Below are 19,761 nucleotides of genomic sequence, written 5' to 3' on the forward strand. Positions count from 1 at the left end.
GAACCAGGGGCCACAATCTAAGAATAAAGGGGAGGCCATTTAAAACTGAGATAAGAAAAAACGTTTTCACCCAGAGAGTTGTGAATTTGTGGAATTCTCTGTCACAGAAGGTAGTAGAGGCCAAATAACTGGATGAATTTAAAAGAGAGGTAGACAGAGCTCTAGGGGCTAGCGGAATCAAGGGATATGGGGAGGGCAGGCACGGGATCATAGTTTATAAAGTATCCTGGTGCAGATTCAGAACAATTTAGGATTCAATTACTCGCATTGACCTTTACGTATTTTAAAGTGCTGGAGACTCTGACGAACTATGGAGCCAGCGATAGAGGGTCAATAGTCTCCTTAGATGTAGACAGAGTATTTTCAGAAAACTGTCAGAGATGGTCCAAGTAAGTATGAGAGTTGGGTAAATGTTAGTAGCCAAACTGATAAAATTGATACTCTTTAGATAGATTTAGATAGCCTTTTATTGTCATCCAGACCGAAGTCTGAACGAAATTGAAGCAGTCATACATACAATACAATACAATAAAAAACAACAATAAACACATATTAACATCCACCACAGTGAGTCCACCCAACATCTCCTCACTGTGATGGAGGCAAAAGTCTTAGGGCTGCAGTCTCTTCCCTCCTCTTCTCCTTCTGCGCTGAGGCGATACCCCCCGGGCGATGTTAAAACCTGTCCCGCGGCTCAAACACCGCGGCCCGGGGTGGTCGAAGCTGCCGCTCACCAGACCTGATGACGCAGCCGCTGGCCCGCGGCCGAACCCCGGTCTCAGGCCACCGCCACCAGAACTGCCGTCCCAGCCCCCGGAGCATCGTTCCAGCCCCGAGCCGGATCGCCCTCACGTGAGTACTGCCACCGTCTCAGCCTCGCGCCAGGCCGCCGCTCCTCCCTCGCGCCAGGCCGCCCCGACTGGGCGCCGCTCCTCCCTCGGGCTGGGCCGCCCCGACTGGGCGCCGCTCCTCCCTCGGGCTGGGCCGCCCCGACTGGGCGCCGCTCCTCCCTCGGGCTGGGCCGCCCCGACCGGGCGCCGCTTCTCCCTCGGGCTGGGCCGCCCCGACTGGGCGCCGCTCTTCCCTCGGGCTGGGCCGCCCCGACCGGGCGCCGCTTCTCCCTCGGGCTGGGCCGCCCCGACCGGGCGCCGCTCCTCCCTCGGGCTGGGAACGCTGTACCTCCCCGAGCTCGGCCACTCCGACGGGAGCACCGTTCCTTCCTCGGGCCGGCCGTCACAGCCCCTCACGAAAGCCCTGTTCCAGCCCCGAGCCGGGCCGTCCTCACGGGAGCGAGCTCAGTGCGAGTCCTGGCGGGCTCTGCCTCCTGAGCCTCGAGGTCGCCAGCTCCGCCATTAGGCCTCAGCGCAGACGGAGGCAGAGAAGGGGAATACGACAAAAAAGTTGCATTCCCCCGCAGGGAGAGACAGCAAGCCCCGTTTCAACACCCCCCCCAAAAAAACACAAACTAAAAACCAAAACTAGACTAACCAAAACGAAAATAAACAACCCAAAAAACACAAAACAAACAGGACTGCCGGAGAGCCGCTGCAGCCAGAGCCGCGCCGCCACTAAACTTGCCTGTGTCTTCTCTTTTTCTGTTCAGATGCAGGAAGCAGCATCGATGCAGCTACTGATGTAACCGCGAAAGAGTTGGGGAGGGGTACAAGGCAAAGTTTGGAAAAAGGACTGTTCCATGTAGTCAACAAAAAGAATGGCATAGCTGGACCCATGTGTGCCCATAGCTACACCTTTGATTTACAGGAAACAGAAAGTCAATAGGGAATTTGATCAGGGTAAGAACCGGTTCTGTCCGGCAGATGAAGTGTTGGTGAAGGGGAACATAATTTACATTTCTTGTGCAAAGAAGCAGAGGATTTTAAAATACCTTTGGACAGCTTTGTAGAATGGAAAGGTTTAGAGGGACATGGGCCAAATGTGGGTAAATGGAATTACCTAGGGTGGGCAGATTGGTCTGTATGGACATGTTTGGCTGAATATCGACACTAGAAGCTGGAATAACTCAGCGGGACAGGCTGCTTCTCTGAAGAGAAGAAATTAATGATATTTCGGATCAAGACCGTTCTTCATAACCTGTTTCCATGCTGAGTGACACTATGACTTTCAGCTGTGGGCTTTAAGACCTTCCTAATGGGAGTGGAACAAATTAACACCCTGTTTAATTTGCTGTCATGTTCTTATGATTGACTGTGACAGGAAGACCTCGCTCACAGGCAGCTCTGAGCTTGCTCCGCGTCTTTAGCTCCAAGGTGGGGCTCAGCAGTGTATGCAGGTTAATTACCAAATAAGGTAAAGTCTCTGCAGCCTGGAATGAACATAGTTTAACCACCGAAGTGTTCAAGGTGTGCCAGGTATTGCCAGGTGCTACAGCTATTTCCCCCAGCTTAGTTGGAACAATCATCAGCAGGCATCAGTCTAGAGAAAGGTCACAACCCAAAACATCGTCAACCCATTTCACACGACAGATACTGACTGACCCACTGTTACTCCAGCAGTTTGATTTTTGCTTAAAATTCCAGCATTTGCAGACTCTTGTGCCTGCAGGTAATGTCCGGGTAGCAAGAGGTTAAATCCAACAAGGATCAATTCACACTGAAAAAGGTACCGAAAAGGTTTAAGCCAGTAGGTTGGATATGTTACTGAATTACCAGCCAGAAGTCTGGACCACTCATTTGGAGGCCAGAGTTTGATTCCCACCATCGTACATGTGAAATTTAAATTTAAGGAATTAATTAACTACAAGATTGTTGTAAACATCCCTCTGGTTTGCTGATATCCTTCAGGAATAGGAATACTGTAAATCCGAACTGGCCGATATGTGACAGTTCAGACCCACCAATGTAATTCACTTTAATACCCTCCTCAATACAGAGGCAACTGGGGATGAAGAATAAATGTCAGCCTAGTCAGTGCTGGCTAGCCTAGCAGTGCTGGCTCGAAAGGCCGAATGGCCTACTGCGCCGATTGTCAAATATCCACATCCCGTGACCAAATTTAACCTAAAAAAATATTTGTTTTAAATGTGAATATTACCAAACCATTAAACCTGGATTAATGAGTGGATCAGTGATTGAGTTTAGACTCCAGGTGCCTAGTGGCTGGTTTACACACCTCCCTTGGCTTTCATTGTTTGGCTTAGTCACGCAATAGGAATGTGGGTGGAGCATCACTTCCATAAATACAGCGCGCTGTGGTGGAGGCAGGTTGTGTTGAAGCTCGTCCTGAGGATTGCATTGATACCTGTCCACCTGAGGTAGAGTATAGATTGGGTTGGTCTTGATGAATTGCTGATCTCGTGTATTGGTTACCATCAATAATTGATTTTTGTTCCGTTTTAGTCACTTCCCACTCGCTGTAAACCATGGCTGAAGATGATGTTGCTGCACTGGTGGTGGACAATGGCTCCGGGATGTGCAAGGCTGGCTTTGCAGGGGATGACGCTCCCAGAGCTGTGTTCCCCTCCATCGTGGGACGGCCTCGACACCAGGTGAGACCTTTAATGTAAAGCCTTGACTCCTAGCGTAGGGTTAACTGTGGGAAATATCTGACATGGCATTGAGTCCTGGTGTGATTCCATGCTTTGCGTTATCTGTTTACTTGCTGTAGATGTGAATGGAATGTCCTATCTAAGGGTGTCTTCATATTTTCTGAAAATATATATTTTTATGGGGAGGAGGAGCAGGAAATTGATCTATGTAGTGATTCTAATTTTCCTTGGCCAGCTTAGGATATTCTATCTATGGTACTTCTGTCTTGAGTGCTTGAGTCCTTGGGTTGGTAGTTGGTGAATTTTGTAACTGTTGCCACTGTGACCCATTAGTGTCTTTTGGCAAACGATTTGTTAAAATTTGCCTCCAGTGATACCTGTTTCAACAGGTTGGCTGACCTGTAGAGCTTGTTTAAATGTTGCCGCTGTCTCTCTCAGCATGGTGACCACTGACTACAATCAAGTGTTACACTTTTTCTGTTCCTGCTGCATCTGTTCCCTTGATAGGGCTTTCCACTCTTGGACATCTGAGATGTGCTCCTGCTTCAGTAAATGTGGTTACACCTGCTCTTTTGGATAATACTCTTGCCTGTGTCTTCTCTTTTACCACTTTTCGTTGCCCTCCTACTCCATCAATCTAAAGAAGGGTCACAACACAATATATTGTCTGCCTTGTAATGTTTGCTCTCGGTTCCAGCATTTGCAGTTTCTTGTGTCTCTGATCACTGGCAGTGTCCAGCCCTTTTAAATATAAGCTACCCTTTTAAGATGGAAAATTTGAGGTTGGGTATTAGTAACTCTTCCTCAAAAGGTGGTGGCAGCAAAATGTTTAAATATTTAAATTAGTGGTCGGTAGGCATAGTGTGTAAAGATGCTGTGGGTAGTTGGGAATGCAGAGTTGATGTTAGTCATGGTCGTACTGCACAGTAACAGCCCTTTGGCTCAACTTGTCCATTCTGACAGATGCCCCATCTAAGCTAGTTCCATTTGCCTGGGCCTGGCTTGTATCCCTCTCAATATTTCCTATCCACATACCTGTGCAAATATATTGTAAAGTCATATAGTACCGGCCCCCACTACTTTTCTGGCACCTCATTCCACATACCCACCAACCTGTAAGGGGGGGTGGGGGTGGGGGGGGAGTTTCTCCTTGGATTCCTATTAAACATTTTTCCTCTCTCAAACCTATGCCCTCTAGACACATAGAAACATAGAAAATAGGTGCAGGAGTAGGCCATTCGGCCCTTCGAGCCTGCACCGCCATTCAATATGATCATGGCTGATCATTCAACTCAGTATCCTGTACCTGCCTTCTCTCCATACCCCGTGATCCCTTTAGCCACAAGAGCCACATCTAACTCCCTCTTAAATATAGCCAATGAACTGGCCTCAACTACCTTCTGTGGCAGAGAATTCCACAGATTCACCACTCTTTGTGTGAAAAATATTTTTCTCATCTCGGTCCTAAAAGATTTCCCCCTTATTCTTAAACTGTGACCACTTGTTCTGGACTTCCCCAACATCGGGAACAATCTTCCTGCATTTAGCCTGTCCAACCCCTTAAGAATTTTGTACGTTTCTATAAGATCCCCCCTCAATCTTCTAAATTCTAGCGAATACAAGCCGAGTCTATCCAGTCTTTCTTCATATGAAAGTCCTGACATCCCAGAATCAGTCTGGTAAACCTTCTCTGTACTCCCTCTATGGCAAGAACATCTTTCCTCAGATTTGGAGACCAAAACTGTACACAATACTCCAGGTGTGGTCTCACCAAGATCCTGTACAACTGCAGTAGAACCTCCCTGCTCCTATACTCAAATCCTTTTGCTATGAATGCTAACATACCATTCGCTTTCTTAACTGCCTGCTGCACCTGCATGCCTACTTTCAATGACTGGTGTACCATGACACCCAGGTCTCGTTGCATCTCCCCTTTTCCTAATCGACCACCATTCAGATAATAGTCTACTTTCCTGTTTTTGCCATCAAAGTGGATCTCACATTTATCCACATTATACTGCATCTGCCATGCATTTGCCCACTCACCCAGCCTATCCAAGTCACCTTGCAGCCTCCTAGCATCCTCCTCACAGCTAACACTGCGCCCCAGCTTCGTGTCATCCGCAAACTTGGAGATGTTGCATTCAATTCCCTCGTCCAAATCATTAATATATATTGTAAATAGCTGGAGTCCCAGCACTGAGCCTTGCGGAACTCCACTAGTCACTGCCTTCCATTCTGAAAAGGACCCTACTCCTACACTTTGCTTCCTGTCTGCCAGCCAGTTCTCTATCCACATCAATACTGACCCCCAATACCGTGTGCTTTAAGTTTGTATACTAATCTCTTATGTGGGACCTTGTCGAAAGCCTTCTGAAAGTCCAGATATAACACATCCACGGTTCTCCCTTATCCACTCTACTAGTTACATCCTCGAAAAATTCTATAAGATTCGTCAGATATGATTTACCTTTCATAAATCCATGCTGACTTTGTCCAATGTTTTCACCACTTTCCAAATGTGCTGCTATCCCATCTTTAATAAGTGACTCTAGCAGTTTCCCCACTACCGATGTTAGACCAACTGGTCTATAATTTCCCGTTTTTTCTCTCCCTCCCTTTTTAAAAAGTGGGGTTACATTAGCTACCCTCCAATCCTCAGGAACTACTCCAGAATCTAAAGAGTTTTGAAAAATTATCACTAATGCATCCACTATTTCTGGGGCTACTTCCTTAAGTACTCTGGGATGCAGCCTATCTGGCCCTGGGGATTTATCGGCCTTTAACCCATTCAATTTACCTAATACCACTTCCCGGCTAACCTGGATTTCACTCAGTTCCTCCATCTCATTTGACCCCCGGTCCACTGCTATTTCCGGCAGATTATTTATGTCTTCTTAGTGAAGACAGAACCAAAGTAGTTATTCAATTGGTCTGCCATGTCCTTGTTCCACATGATCAATTCACCTGTTTCTGACTTCAAGGGACCTACATTTGTATTAACTAATCTTTTTCTCTTCACATATCTATAAAATCTTTTGCAGTCAGTTTTTATGTTCCCTGCCAGTTTTCTTTCATAATCTATTTTCCCTTTCCTAATTAAGACCTTTGTCCTCCTCTGCTGGACTCTGAATTTCTCCCAGTCCTCTGGTAGGCTGCTTTTTCTGGCTAATTTGTATGTTTCATCTTTTGTTTTGATACTATCCCTGATTTCCCTTGTTATCCATGGATGCACTAACTTACCTGATTTATTCTTTTGCCAAACTGGGATGAACAATTTTTGTAGTTCATCCATGCAGTCTTTAAATGCCTTCCATTGCCTAACCACCGTCAACCCTTTAAGAATCAATTGCCAGTCTATCTTGGCCAATTCGCGTCTCATACCCTCAAAGTTACCTTTCTTTAAGTTCAGGACCCTTGTTTCTGAATTAACAATGTCACTCTCCATCCTAATGAAGAACTCAACCATATTATGGTCACTCTTGCCCAAGGGGCCACGCACAACAAGACTGCTAACTAACCCTTCCTCATTACTCAATACCCAGTCTAGAATAGCCTGCTCTCTCGTTGGTTCCTCTACATGTTGGTTTAGAAAACTATCCCGCATACATTCCAATAAATCCTCTTCCTCAGCACCCCTGCCAATTTGATTCACCCAATCTATATGTAGATTGAAGTCACCCATTATAACTGTTTTACCTTTGTTGCACGCATTTCTAATTTCCTGTTTGATGCCATCCCCAACTCCACTACTACTGTTAGGTGGCCTGTACACAACTCCCACTAGCGTTTTCTGCCCCTTAGTGTTTCGCAGCTCTACGCATATCGATTCCACATCCTCCAAGCTATTGTCCTTCTTTTCTATTGCGTTAATCTCCTCTCTAACCAGCAACGCTACCCCACCTCCTATTCCTTTCCCTCCTGAATATTGAATATCCCTGGATGTTCAGCTCCCAGCCTTGGTCACCCTGGAGCCATGTCTCCGTGATCCCAACTATATCATAGTCACTAATAGCTATCTGCACATTCAACTCATCCACCTTATTACGAATGCTCCTTGCATTGAGACACAAAGCCTTCAGGCTTGTTTTTACAACACTCGTACCCCTTATACAATTATGTTGAAAAGTGGCCCTTTTTGATTTTTTCCCTGGATTTGTCTGCCTGCCACTTTTACTTTTCACCTTGCTACCTATTGCTTCTCCCCTCATTTTACACCCCTCTGTCTCTCCGCTCACACATTTAAGAAACCCTTTCCCTTTAACTCCATCCTCGACTATCCCATTTCACACCCCACCCCCCTTATTCAGTTTAAAACCACCCGTGTAGCAGTGGCAAACCTGCATGCCAGAATGCTGGTCCCCCACCTTTTAAGATGCAATGCATCCCTTTTGTATAGTTCCCCCTTACTCCAAAACAGACCCCAGTGGTCTAAGAATCTAAATCCCTGCCCCGTGCACCAGTTCCTCAGCCACACATTCAGGTCCCGTATCTCCCTGTTCCTGCTCTCGCCATCACGAGGTACTGGAAGCAAACCGGAGATAACAACCATGGAGGTCCTGCTATTCAGCATATTTCCGAGCTCTCTAAAGTCACGCTGCAGAATATTCATCCCCTTCTTCATCTAGTTCTTGAATCCCCTAGTCTGGGTACAAGACTCTGTGCATTACTCCTATCTAGCACCCTCATGATTTTATATATTTCTATAATATCCACCCCCACCCCTGGCCTCCTACACGCCAAAGAATAAAGTCCTAGCCTTCCCAATCTGTCCCCATAACTTGTCCTGGCCACAACATACATTTTCTGCCCTCTTTCCACCGTAATGTCATATTTCCTACAGGAGGGTGACCAAACTTGCAATAGGATTGTCCATGAACTTCGAGCATGAAATGGCTGATACCTTGATATATATTTCACTCCCTCAGAAAAACACAGTCCTGAAAATGCATTTAAAGTTTTCCCACATTCCTAATTGACTCTTAATATCATTCTTTCATCATTGCTGAGATTATTTTATCATCACGATTCCAAAACTGAGGTGGCTAGTGGAAAGCATTTTTTGTCTGAATGGTTTCTATGTAGATTGTGTGTTAGGAACTTTTGATAATTTGCTGTTGCTCAAAAGCTCCTGATTTAATATTGAATCATCCACTGCAATTTCTCCATTCTAGGGTGTGATGGTGGGAATGGGTCAGAAAGACAGCTACGTTGGGGATGAAGCCCAGAGCAAGAGGGGCATCCTGACCCTGAAATACCCAATTGAACACGGGATTGTGACCAACTGGGATGACATGGAGAAGATCTGGCACCACACCTTCTACAATGAGCTGCGAGTGGCCCCAGAGGAGCACCCTGTCCTCCTCACAGAGGCTCCACTCAATCCCAAAGCCAACCGGGAGAAGATGACCCAGATCATGTTTGAGACCTTCAACACCCCAGCCATGTACGTTGCCATTCAAGCTGTGCTGTCCTTGTATGCCTCTGGCCGCACCACTGGCATTGTGATGGACTCTGGGGATGGTGTGAGTCACACTGTGCCCATCTACGAAGGCTACGCCTTGCCACACGCCATCCTGCGTCTGGACCTGGCTGGCCGGGATCTCACTGACTACATGATGAAGATCCTGACCGAGCGTGGGTACTCCTTCACAACCACGGCCGAGAGGGAGATTGTCCGTGACGTCAAGGAGAAGCTCTCCTATGTGGCCCTAGATTTTGAATCTGAGATGCAGACAGCCAGCTCCTCCTCATCCTTGGAGAAAAGCTACGAGCTCCCTGATGGCCAAGTCATCACCATCGGCAATGAGCGTTTCAGGTGTCCAGAAACCCTCTTCCAACCATCCTTCCTTGGGATGGAAGCTAATGGAATCCATGAGACCTGTTATAACAGCATCATGAAGTGTGATGTGGACATCAGGAAGGATCTGTACGCCAACACTGTCCTGTCTGGTGGAACCACCATGTTCCCAGGGATCGCTGACCGGATGCAGAAGGAAATCACAGCCTTGGCTCCAAGCACCATGAAGATTAAGATCATTGCTCCACCAGAGAGGAAGTATTCAGTGTGGATCGGAGGTTCCATCCTGGCTTCTCTCTCCACCTTCCAGCAAATGTGGATCAGTAAGCAGGAGTATGATGAGTCTGGTCCCTCCATTGTCCATCGCAAGTGCTTCTAATTCACTGGAGATTACTACTGATATAATGTTGCCTACGTTTGTATTTGAAATATCACTTTTTTATTTTCTTCTCAATTTGTTTGGGGGTTGGCATGTGTGGGGCGGGGGGGGGGGGTCATAGTTCATAAAGTCTCCTGGTGCAGATTCAGAACAATTTGGGATTCAATTACTCGCATTGACCATTACGTATTTTTGAGGTGCTGGAGACTCTGACTTGAACTCTGAGCCAGTGATGTCTGCAGCCCACCCTTGCATGAGATTCTGCTGCTCCAGTATAAAGTTTTGAAACTGACAAAAGAGTGTTGATGGTCACCAACACAAATTGCACTGAAGCCAAATGTAATTGATATGTCCATAAAATTCTACTGAGGATCTCATACAATGAAGCCAATCTCCCTGTGCAGGTTTACCATGTCTCAGTGGTTGAATTTTCTCCATTACTTAATTGCTATCCATGGAATGCTGCTGCTCTGATAAGTAGATGAGCCAATCGGGAGAATTAACCACATACCAAGTGGTGGTTCTAGGAAAAGTAACTTCTTGTGGAAGGTTGGAACAGCCATGTTAAACAGTGAATTTGTATCTTTACCTGCTATTCACAAAGGTTTAATAAAACATGCATTTGAACAAAATCTCTTCTGTTTTGGAATTTGATCTTGCACCTCATAACACAAGTGGTGGAGTAAGTCAGTGGGTCGGGCAGAATCTCTCAAGCACATTCATTGGTGATATTTTGGGTTGGGGCCCTTATTCAGTCTTTCTACGACTCTTGAGTGTAAGGAGGAACTGCAGATGCTGGTTTAAAGCAAAGATAGACACAAAACGCTAGAGTAACAGTGGGACAGGCTGCATCTCTGGAGAGAAGAAATGAGTGATGTTTCAGGTTGAGACCCTTCTTCAGTCTGCTCTGACTTATCATAGTGTCTGAAGAAGGGTCTCGACCCGAAACATCACCCGTTTCTTCTCTCCAGACATACTGCCTGTCCTGCTGAGTTACTCCAGCTTTTTGGGTCTATCTTCTTTCTAAGGCTCTCACCAGGTGTCAATTTGTCAAAAAGCATTCAACTTGCCGTGCTGCTTCTCCATTACCATGCAGATTTGCAATTATAGGAGTAAAGAGCAGTCACCCGTGTCTGCCTGATACACGTTAGGTTGTGATGCAGGGAAGGAGGATGGGGAGGGGGGGGGGGAATAAAGTGATTATTTCTCTACTTGTAAAGAGGAAATCATTGGTCAAAGAGAACACTGGAGGAGCAAAATTGTGGAACACAGCGAATCAGGCAGCATCTATGTAGGGAATGGACAGATTATATTTCTGGTCCTGTCCTGAAATATTGTCTGTCCATTCCCTCCATGGACACAAGATTCCAGCATCTGCAGTTGCTTGTCTGCAGAACACCAACACAAATGGGCACAACAGGGGAGATATTTGGCAACTCTTCACAACTCTTCTCAAAGGGAAATGAAGATTGAGCTTAACAGAAAATTTGGGTTGTAAATGTGAGTTACAGAATTGGGGCAGTAGATGGAGTTGAAATGCAGTCTAACCTAATCATATTGAGGATTTGGAGGTGATCAAATTGAAGATATCAAATGACCGTTATTTTTAATTACAAAGAGGTAGTTTAAGAATAGAAGAGCTTATGAATTCTGGTGTGACATCAGAGCTCTCAAGACAGTGATAAGGATGGGAGGCGGAAGGGACAGAGTATGAAGTCAATGTTCAAAGAATAAACTATCCAAGTCTGTCCATATCACTTCATGTTCTGATGATTGACTGTGACAGGAAAACCTTCGCTCACGGGTAGCTCTGAGCTTGCTCAGCAACTTTAGCTCCAAGGTGGGGATCAGCAGTCTATGCAGGTTAATTACCAAACAAGGTAAAGTCTCTGCAGCCCGGAATGAACATAGTTTAACCGCCGGAATGTTCAAGGTGTGCCCGCAGTGCTGACACTACCTGCCCAATCCAGACCTCCCCCCGGCCCCCTGTTGACATAACCTGCTCAATCCAGACATACTCCCCCCCCCCCCCCCCCCCCCCCCCCATCCCCACCAAGGGTTGAGCTTGGCTGGACACATGGACAACTGCAGCCCACCTCAATATCATCCAGAATCAAAACTTGGGCACTGTGTCAGGTAGTCCAGCTGGAGTCTGGATTCCTGTTTCAGATCCAGCCCCTCTCTGTCCCAGAAATTCTTTGCCTCAAGTTCTCTGTCCCTCTCTCTCCCCTTAAAAATGCTTTTTCTAACAACTCTTTCTGTGGTCTGGTGTCAGATGGGGGAGTTATGGGGACTGTGATATTGCCCGGTGCTACAGCTATTTCCCCAGCTTAGTTGGAGCAATCATCAGCAGGCATCAGTCTAGAGAAAGGTCACAACCCAAAACATCGTCAACCCATTTCACTCTACAGATACTGACTGACCCACTGTTACTCCAGCAGTTTGATTTTTGCTTAAGATTCCAGTATTTGCAGACTCTTGTGCCTGCAGGTAATGTCCGGGTAGCAAGAGGTTAAATCCAACAAGGATCAATTCACACTGAAAAAGGTACCGAAAAGGTTTAAGCCAGTAGGTTGGATATGTTACTGAATTACCAGCCAGAAGTCTGGACCACTCATTTGGAGGCCAGAGTTTGATTCCCACCATCGTACGTGTGAAATTTTAATTTAATTTAAGGAATTCATTAACTACAAAAATAAAATTCTTGTATCAGTGAAGATAAAGATTGTTGTAAACATCCCTCTGGTTTGCTGATATCCTTCAGGAATAGGAATACTGTAAATCCGAACTGGCCGATATGTGACAGTTCAGACCCACAAATGTAATTCACTTTAATACCCTCCTCAATACAGAGGCAACTGGGGATGAAGAATAAATGTCAGCCTAGTCAGTAATGTCCACATCCCGTGACCAAATTTATCCTAAAAAAATATTAGTTTTAAATGTGAATATTACCAAACCATCAAACCTGGATTAATGAGTGGGTCAGCGAGTTTAGACTCCAGGTGCCGAGTGGCTGGTTTACACACCTCCCTTGGCTTCCATTGGTTGGCTTAGTCTCACAATAGGAATGTGGGTGGAGCATCACTTCCTTAAATACAGTGGGCTGTGGTGGAGGCAGGTTGTGCTGAAGCTCGTCCTTAGGATTGCATTGATACCTGTCCACCTGAGGTAGAGTATAGATTGGGTTGGTCTTGATGAATTGCTGATCTAGTGTATTGGTTACTGTGTTCTTGTTTCATCAATAATGGATTTTTGTTCCGTTTCAGTCACTTCCCACTCGCTGTAAACCATGGCTGATCATAAGATTACCGCGCTGGTGGTGGACAATGGCTCCGGGATGTGCAAGGCTGGCTTTGCAGGGGATGATGCCCCCAGAGTTGTGTTCCCCTCTATCGTGGGGCGGCCTCGAAACAAGGTGAGACATTTAATGTAAAGCCTTGACTCCGAGCATAAGGTTAACTGTGGGAAATATCTGACATGGCATTGAGTCCTGGTGTGATTCCATGCTTTGCGTTATCTGTTTACTTGCTGTAGATGTGAATGGAATGTCCTATCTAAGCGTGTCTTGATATTTTCTGAACATATATTTTCGGGGGCAGGAGGAGCAGGAAATTGGTCTATGGAGTGATTCTAATTTTCCTTGGCCAGCTCAGGATATTCTATCTATGGTACTTCTGTCTTGAGTGCTTGAGTCCTTGGGTTGGTACTTGGTGAATTTTGTAATTGTTGCCACTGTGACCCATTAGTGTCTTTTGGCAAACAATTTGTTAAAATATGACTCCAGTGATACCTGTTTCAACAGGTTGGCTGACCTGTAGTGCTTGTTTAAATGTTGCCGCTGTCTCTCTCAGCGTGGTGACCACTGTCTACAATCAAGTGTTACACTTTTTCTGTTTCTACTGCATCTGTTACCTTGATAGGGCTTTCCACTCTTGGACATCTGAGATGTGCTCCTGCTTCAGTAAATGTGGTTACACCTGCTCTTTTGGATAATGCTCTTGCCTGTGTCTTCTCTTTTTCCACCTTTCGTTGCCCTCCTACTCCATCAATCTAAAGAAGGGTCACAACACTATATATTGTCTGTCCAATTCCCTTCACGGATGCTGCCTGACCTGCTGAGATCCCCGCAGATTTTTGATCTAGGTTTAGGTATTTGCAGTTTCTTGTGTCTCTGATCACTGGCAGTTTCCAGCTCTTTCCTTCAAATTAAAAATGGGACTGCAAGTCATTTTGCCCGGAGGTTCTAGAGGAGTTAAGACTGCAAAGCCCTTTTAAATATAAGTTAGCCTTTGAAGATGGAACATTTGAGGTTGGGTATTAGTAACTCTTCCTTAAAAGTTGGCAGCAAAATGTTTAAATATTTAAATTAGTGGTTCGTAGGAACAGTGTGTAAAGATGCTGTGGGTAGTTGGGAATGCAGAGTTGATGTTAGTCATGGTCGTACTGCACAGTAACAGCCCTTTGGCTCAACCTGTCCATTCTGACAGATGCCCCACCTAAGCTAGTTCCATTTGCCTGGGCCTGGCTTGTATCCCTCTCAATCTTTCCTAGCCACATACCTGTGCAAATATGTTGTAAAGTCATATACTACCTACCCCCACTACTTTCTCTGGCGCCTCATTCCACATACCCATAGGTGGGGGAGGGGGTGGGGGGAGGGGGGGGAGGGGGAGGGGGGGGGATCTGTTCTTTGGGTTCCTATTAAACATTTTTCCTCTCTCAAATTTCTCTCAAACCTATACCCTCTAGTTCTTGAATCCCCAATCTGGGAACAAGACTCTGTGCATTCTTCCTATCTATCACCCTCATGATTTTATATATTTCTATAATATTCACCCCCACCCCCGGCCTCCTACACTCCAAAGAATAAAGTCCTAGCTGCCCAATCTCTCCCCATAATTGTCCTGGCCACAACATAAAATTTCTGTACTCTTTCCACCTTAATCGCATATTTCCTACAGGAGGATGACCAAAGTCTGAAAGACAGCTACGTTGGGGATGAAGCCCAGAGCAAGAGGGGCATCCTGACCCTGACATACCCAATTGAACACGGGATTGTGACCAACTGGGATGACATGGAGAAGATCTGGCATCACACCTTCTACAATGAGCTGCGAGTGGCCCCAGAGGAGCACCCTGTCCTCCTCACAGAGGCTCCACTCAATCCCAAAGCCAACCGGGAGAAGATGACCCAAATCATGTTTGAGACCTTCAACACCCCAGCCATGTACGTTGCCATGCAAGCTGTGCTGTCCTTGTATGCCTCTGGCCGCACCACTGGCATTGTGATAGACTCCGGAGATGATGTGGGTCACACTGTGCCCATCTACGAAGCTTATGCCTTGCCACACGCCATCATACGTCTGGGCCTGACAGGCCGGGATCTCACTGACTACATGATGAAGATCCTGGCCGAGCGTGGGTATTATTTCACAACCATGGCCGAGAGGGAGATTGTCCGTGACATCAAGGAGAAGCTCTGCTATGTGGCCCTAAATTTTGTATATGAAATGCAGACAGTCAGCTCCTCCTTGGAGAAAAGCTACGAGCTCCCTGATGGTCAAGTCATCACCATCGGCAATGAGCGTTTCAGGTGTCCAGAATCCCTCTTCCAACCCTCCTTCCTTGGGACGGGTTCTTCTGGAATCCATGAGACCTGTTTAAACAGCATCATGAAGTGTGATGTGGGCATCAGGAAGGATCTGTACGGCAACATAGTCCTGTCTGGTGGAACCACCATGTTCCCAGGGATCGCTGACCGGATGCAGAAGGAAATCACAGCCTTGGCACCGCCTACCATGAAGATTAAGATCATTGCTCCACCAGAGAGGAAGTATTCAGTGTGGAACGGAGGTTCCCTCCTGGCTTCTGGCTCCACCTTCCAGCAAATGTGGATCAGTAAGCAGGAATATGATGAGTCTGGTCCCTCCATTGTCCATCGCAAGTGCTTGTAATTCAATGGAGATGGTGGTCGTGCTCTCTCTAATTTTCTTCTCTATTACTGGGCCACTAATATAAAAAATTTAATCTGTTAGATGGACGATACATGCCAACAAGTAAATTGGTTAAAAATGGAGAGGGAAGGTTGTTTGCCTTTCAATATAGGCACGATTCTTCTCTCTCCAATACATCTGAAGAAATCAACGTATGAGAACAATACGATAATCCATAGCACCTTATGAATCTGGAAACAGTTGAAATCAACCCTTAAATTGAGAAAATGTATCTCTCCTCTTGCCATACTAGATGAATGCATGAATAGAAAGGCGGATTCAAATATGTTAATATCGTACTTCTATACCACCCTTTTAAATTTACATATCCATCATCGTAAATAATTAGGCGAGCTTGGGAAGACGAATTGGGTTTAACAATTTCAAAGGATAGTTGCGAGGAAAGTCTTCAATATATACACTACTGTTCTCTTAATGTTCGGCACTCACTAATACAATTTAAAATACTCCATAGACTCTCTTATTCAAAGTATAAATTGAATAAGATCTTCCCAAATGTCTCTCCTATCTGTGGTAAATGTCTCCTCCAAGAAGCAACCATAACCCATTATTTTGTTTCCTGTACAAAATTACAAAACTTCTGGAGGGGAATCTTTGATATCTTTTCCAAAATACTTAAAATAAAATTGGATCCCGACATAAAATTGATCACACTAGGTATGTCAGAGGCCTGTTCTGAGCTAACGATATTTCAAAGACGTTTCCTTAACTATGGCCTGATAACGGCGAAAAAATTAATACTTAAATTATGGAAACAGACAACAGTCCCTACAGTGAAGATGTGGATCACAAACATGTCCGAGACACTACATTTGGAAATCATTAGGCTTGTCTTGGCGGAAAAAACTGATCAATTTCTCAAGACATGGACACCCTTCACCGAATTCTTACAAAAATAGCATGGTGCAACACATTTAAATTTAAATCCGACGCTGGGTTGGGGGAGGTGGGCAGGGGGAACAAGGAGCAAGGTATATCTCCACCTTTAGTTTTCTTTTTTCTTATTTCTATATCTTTCAGCCACACTACTTTGGTAGTTTAGGGGTCTTTCTTTTCTTTTTCGATCTATCTTTTTACTTTCTACTTTTTTCCTTTCTTGTTTTCTTCTTCTTTTCTTCTTTCATTTTCATAGTTTAGGTTACAAGGTTAAAAATGAAGATGTACAATAATTGTATAATTTTAGATGCCAAATGTTTTATCTTTATACAATTACTTCTAATAAAAAATGTTTTTAATTAAATAAATAAATAAATAAATAAATGGATAAATAAATTACATAAATTTAATAAAAATTACTGAAGATTGGAACTGATATAATATTGCCTGCGTTTGTATTTGAAATATCACTTTTTAATTTTCTTCTCAATTTATTTGCTCAACATTTGGGGGTTGGCATGTGTGAGGGGGGGGTGATAATAGTACATAAAGTCTCCTGGTGCAGATTCAGAACAATTTGGGATTCAATTACTCGCATTGACCTTTACGTATTTTTTGAGGTGCTGGAGACTCTGACGAACTATGGAGCCAGTGACATCTGCAGCCCACCCTTGCATGAGATTCTGCTGCTCCAGTATGAAGTTTTGAAACTGACAAAAGAGTGTTGATGGTCACCAACACAAATTGCACTGAAGCCAAATGTAATTGATATGTCCATAAAATTCTACTGAGGATCTCATACAATGAAGCCAATCTCCCTGTGCAGGTTTACCATGTCTCAGTGGTTGAATTTTCTCCATTACTTAATTGCTATCCATGGAATGCTGCTGCTCTGATAAGCAAAGATCTTATAGCAAGCTCCGCTATAGGATCTTTGCTGATAAGTAGATGAGCCAATGGGGAGAATCAACCACATACCAAGTGGTGGTTCTAGGAAAAGTAACTTCTTGCAGAAGGTTGGAAAAGCCATGTTAAACAGTGAATTTGTATCTTTACCTGCCATTCACAAAGGTTTAATAAAACATGCATTTGAACAAAATCTCTTCTGTTTTGGAATTTGATCTTGCACCTCATAACTCTAAGTAAAACACAAGTGGTGGAGTAAGTCAGTGGGTCGGGCAGAATCTCTCGAGCACATTAATTGGTGATATTTTGGGTTGGGGCCCTTATTCAGTCTTTCTACGAATCTTGTGTGTAAGGAGGAACTGCAGATGCTGGTTTAAAGCAAAGATAGACACAAAACGCTAGAGTAACAGTGGGACAGGCTGCATCTCTAGAGAGAAGAAATTAGTGATGTTTCAGGTTGAGACCCTTCTTCAGTCTGCTCTGACTTATCATAGTGTCTGAAGAAGGGTCTCGACCCGAAACATCACCCGTTTCTTCTCTCCAGACATACTGCCTGTCCTGCTGAGTTACTCCAGCTTTTTGGGTCTATCTTCTTTCTAAGGCTCTCACCAGGTGTCAATTTGTCAAAAAGCATTCAACTTGCCGTGCTGCTTCTCCATTACCATGCAGATTTGCAATTACAGGAGTAAAGAGCAGTCACCCGTGTCTGCCTGATACACGTTAGGTTGTGATGCAGGGAAGGAGGATGGGGGGGATAAAGTGATTATTTCTCTACTTGTAAAGAGGAAATCATTGGTCAAAGAGAATACTGGAGGAGCAAAATTGTGGAACACAGCGAATCAGGCAGCATCTATGTAGGGAATGGACAGATGATATTTCTGGTCCTGTCCTGAAATATTGTCTGTCCATTCCCTCCATGGACACAAGATTCCAGCATCTGCAGTTGCTTGTCTGCAGAACACCAACACAAATGGGCACAACAGGGGAGATTGGCAACTCTTCACAACTCTTCTCAAAGGGAAGTGAAGGTTGAGCTTAACAGAAAATTTGGGTTGTAAATGTGAGTTACAGAATTGGGGCAGTAGATGGAGTTGAAATGCAGTCTAACCTAATCATATTGATGATTTGGAGGTGATCAAATTGAAGATATCAAATGACCGTTATTTTTAATTACAAAGAGGTAGTTTAAGAATAGAAGAGCTTATGAATTCTGGTGTGACATCAGAGCTCTCAAGACAGTGATAAGGATGGGAGGCAGAAGGGACAGAGTATGAAGTCAATGTTCAAAGAATAAACTATCCAAGTCTGTCCATATCACTTCATGTTCTGATGATTGACTGTGACAGGAAAACCTTCGCTCACGGGTAGCTCTGAGCTTGCTCAGCAACTTTAGCTCCAAGGTGGGGATCAGCAGTCTATGCAGGTTAATTAACAAGGTAAAGTCTCTGCAGCCCGGAATGAACATAGTTTAACCGCCGGAATGTTCAAGGTGTGCCCGCAGTGCTGACACTACCTGCCCAATCCAGACCTCCCCCCGGCCCCCTGTTGACATAACCTGCTCAATCCACACATACTCCCCCCCCCCCCCCCCCCCATCCCCACCAAGGGTTGAGCTTGGCTGGACACATGGACAACTGCAGCCCACCTCAATATCATCCAGGATCAAAACTTGGACACTGTGTCAGGTAGTCCAGCTGGAGTCTGGATTCCTGTTTCAGATCCAGCCCCTCTCTGTCCCAGGAATTCTTTGCCTCAAGTTCTCTGTCCCTCTCTCTCTCCCCTTAAAAATGCTTTTTCTAACAACTCTTTCTGTGGTCAGATGGGGGAGTTATGGGGACTGTGATATTGCCAGGTGCTACAGCTATTTCCCCCAGCTTAGTTGGAGCAATCATCAGCAGGCATCAGTCTAGAGAAAGGTCACAACCCAAAACATCGTCAACCCATTTCACTCTACAGATACTGACTGACCCACTGTTACTCCAGCAGTTTGATTTTTGCTTAAGATTCCAGTATTTGCAGACTCTTGTGCCTGCAGGTAATGTCCGGGTAGCAAGAGGTTAAATGCAACAAGGATCAATTCACACTGAAAAAGGTACCGAAAAGGTTTAAGCCAGTAGGTTGGATATGTTACTGAATTACCAGCCAGAAGTCTGGACCACTCATTTGGAGGCCAGAGTTTGATTCCCACCATCGTACGTGTGAAATTTTAATTTAATTTAAAGAATTCATTAACTACAAAAATAAAATTATTGTATCAGTGAAGATAAAGATTGTTGTA

At 45.0% G+C, this 19,761-nt stretch overlaps 2 protein-coding genes across 2 annotated transcripts; both read left to right on the plus strand.

Moving 5' to 3' along the window:
- The first annotated feature begins 3,177 nt into the window (after positions 1–3,177).
- Positions 3,178–17,105, plus strand: LOC116972156 (actin, non-muscle 6.2-like). The gene is made up of 4 exons (XM_033019546.1): positions 3,178–3,271; positions 3,357–3,505; positions 8,680–9,694; positions 17,003–17,105. Exons 2-3 carry the CDS (start codon positions 3,380–3,382, stop codon positions 9,682–9,684), a joined length of 1,131 nt encoding a protein of 376 aa, XP_032875437.1. The 5' UTR covers positions 3,178–3,271; positions 3,357–3,379; the 3' UTR covers positions 9,685–9,694; positions 17,003–17,105.
- On the plus strand, positions 12,773–15,647 carry LOC116972162 (actin, clone 302-like). Its single transcript, XM_033019554.1, has 3 exons — positions 12,773–12,855; positions 12,954–13,102; positions 14,652–15,647. Exons 2-3 carry the CDS (start codon positions 12,977–12,979, stop codon positions 15,639–15,641), a joined length of 1,116 nt encoding a protein of 371 aa, XP_032875445.1. The 5' UTR covers positions 12,773–12,855; positions 12,954–12,976; the 3' UTR covers positions 15,642–15,647.
- Positions 17,106–19,761: the final 2,656 nt, after the last annotated feature.

Source organism: Amblyraja radiata, chromosome 4 (genome assembly GCF_010909765.2).
Source record: "Amblyraja radiata isolate CabotCenter1 chromosome 4, sAmbRad1.1.pri, whole genome shotgun sequence".
NCBI classification, from domain to species: Eukaryota; Metazoa; Chordata; class Chondrichthyes; order Rajiformes; family Rajidae; genus Amblyraja; species Amblyraja radiata.

Excerpts from the sequence above, each read along its gene's own strand:
- LOC116972156 (XM_033019546.1), top strand. The coding sequence starts at position 3,380 with ATGGCTGAAGATGATGTTGCTGCACTGGTGGTGGACAATGGCTCCGGG. Across the intron at positions 3,506-8,679 it reads TGGGACGGCCTCGACACCAG|GGTGTGATGGTGGGAATGGG; the intron begins GTGAGACCTTTA and ends TCTCCATTCTAG.
- LOC116972162 (XM_033019554.1), top strand. The coding sequence starts at position 12,977 with ATGGCTGATCATAAGATTACCGCGCTGGTGGTGGACAATGGCTCCGGG. Across the intron at positions 13,103-14,651 it reads TGGGGCGGCCTCGAAACAAG|GATGACCAAAGTCTGAAAGA; the intron begins GTGAGACATTTA and ends TTCCTACAGGAG.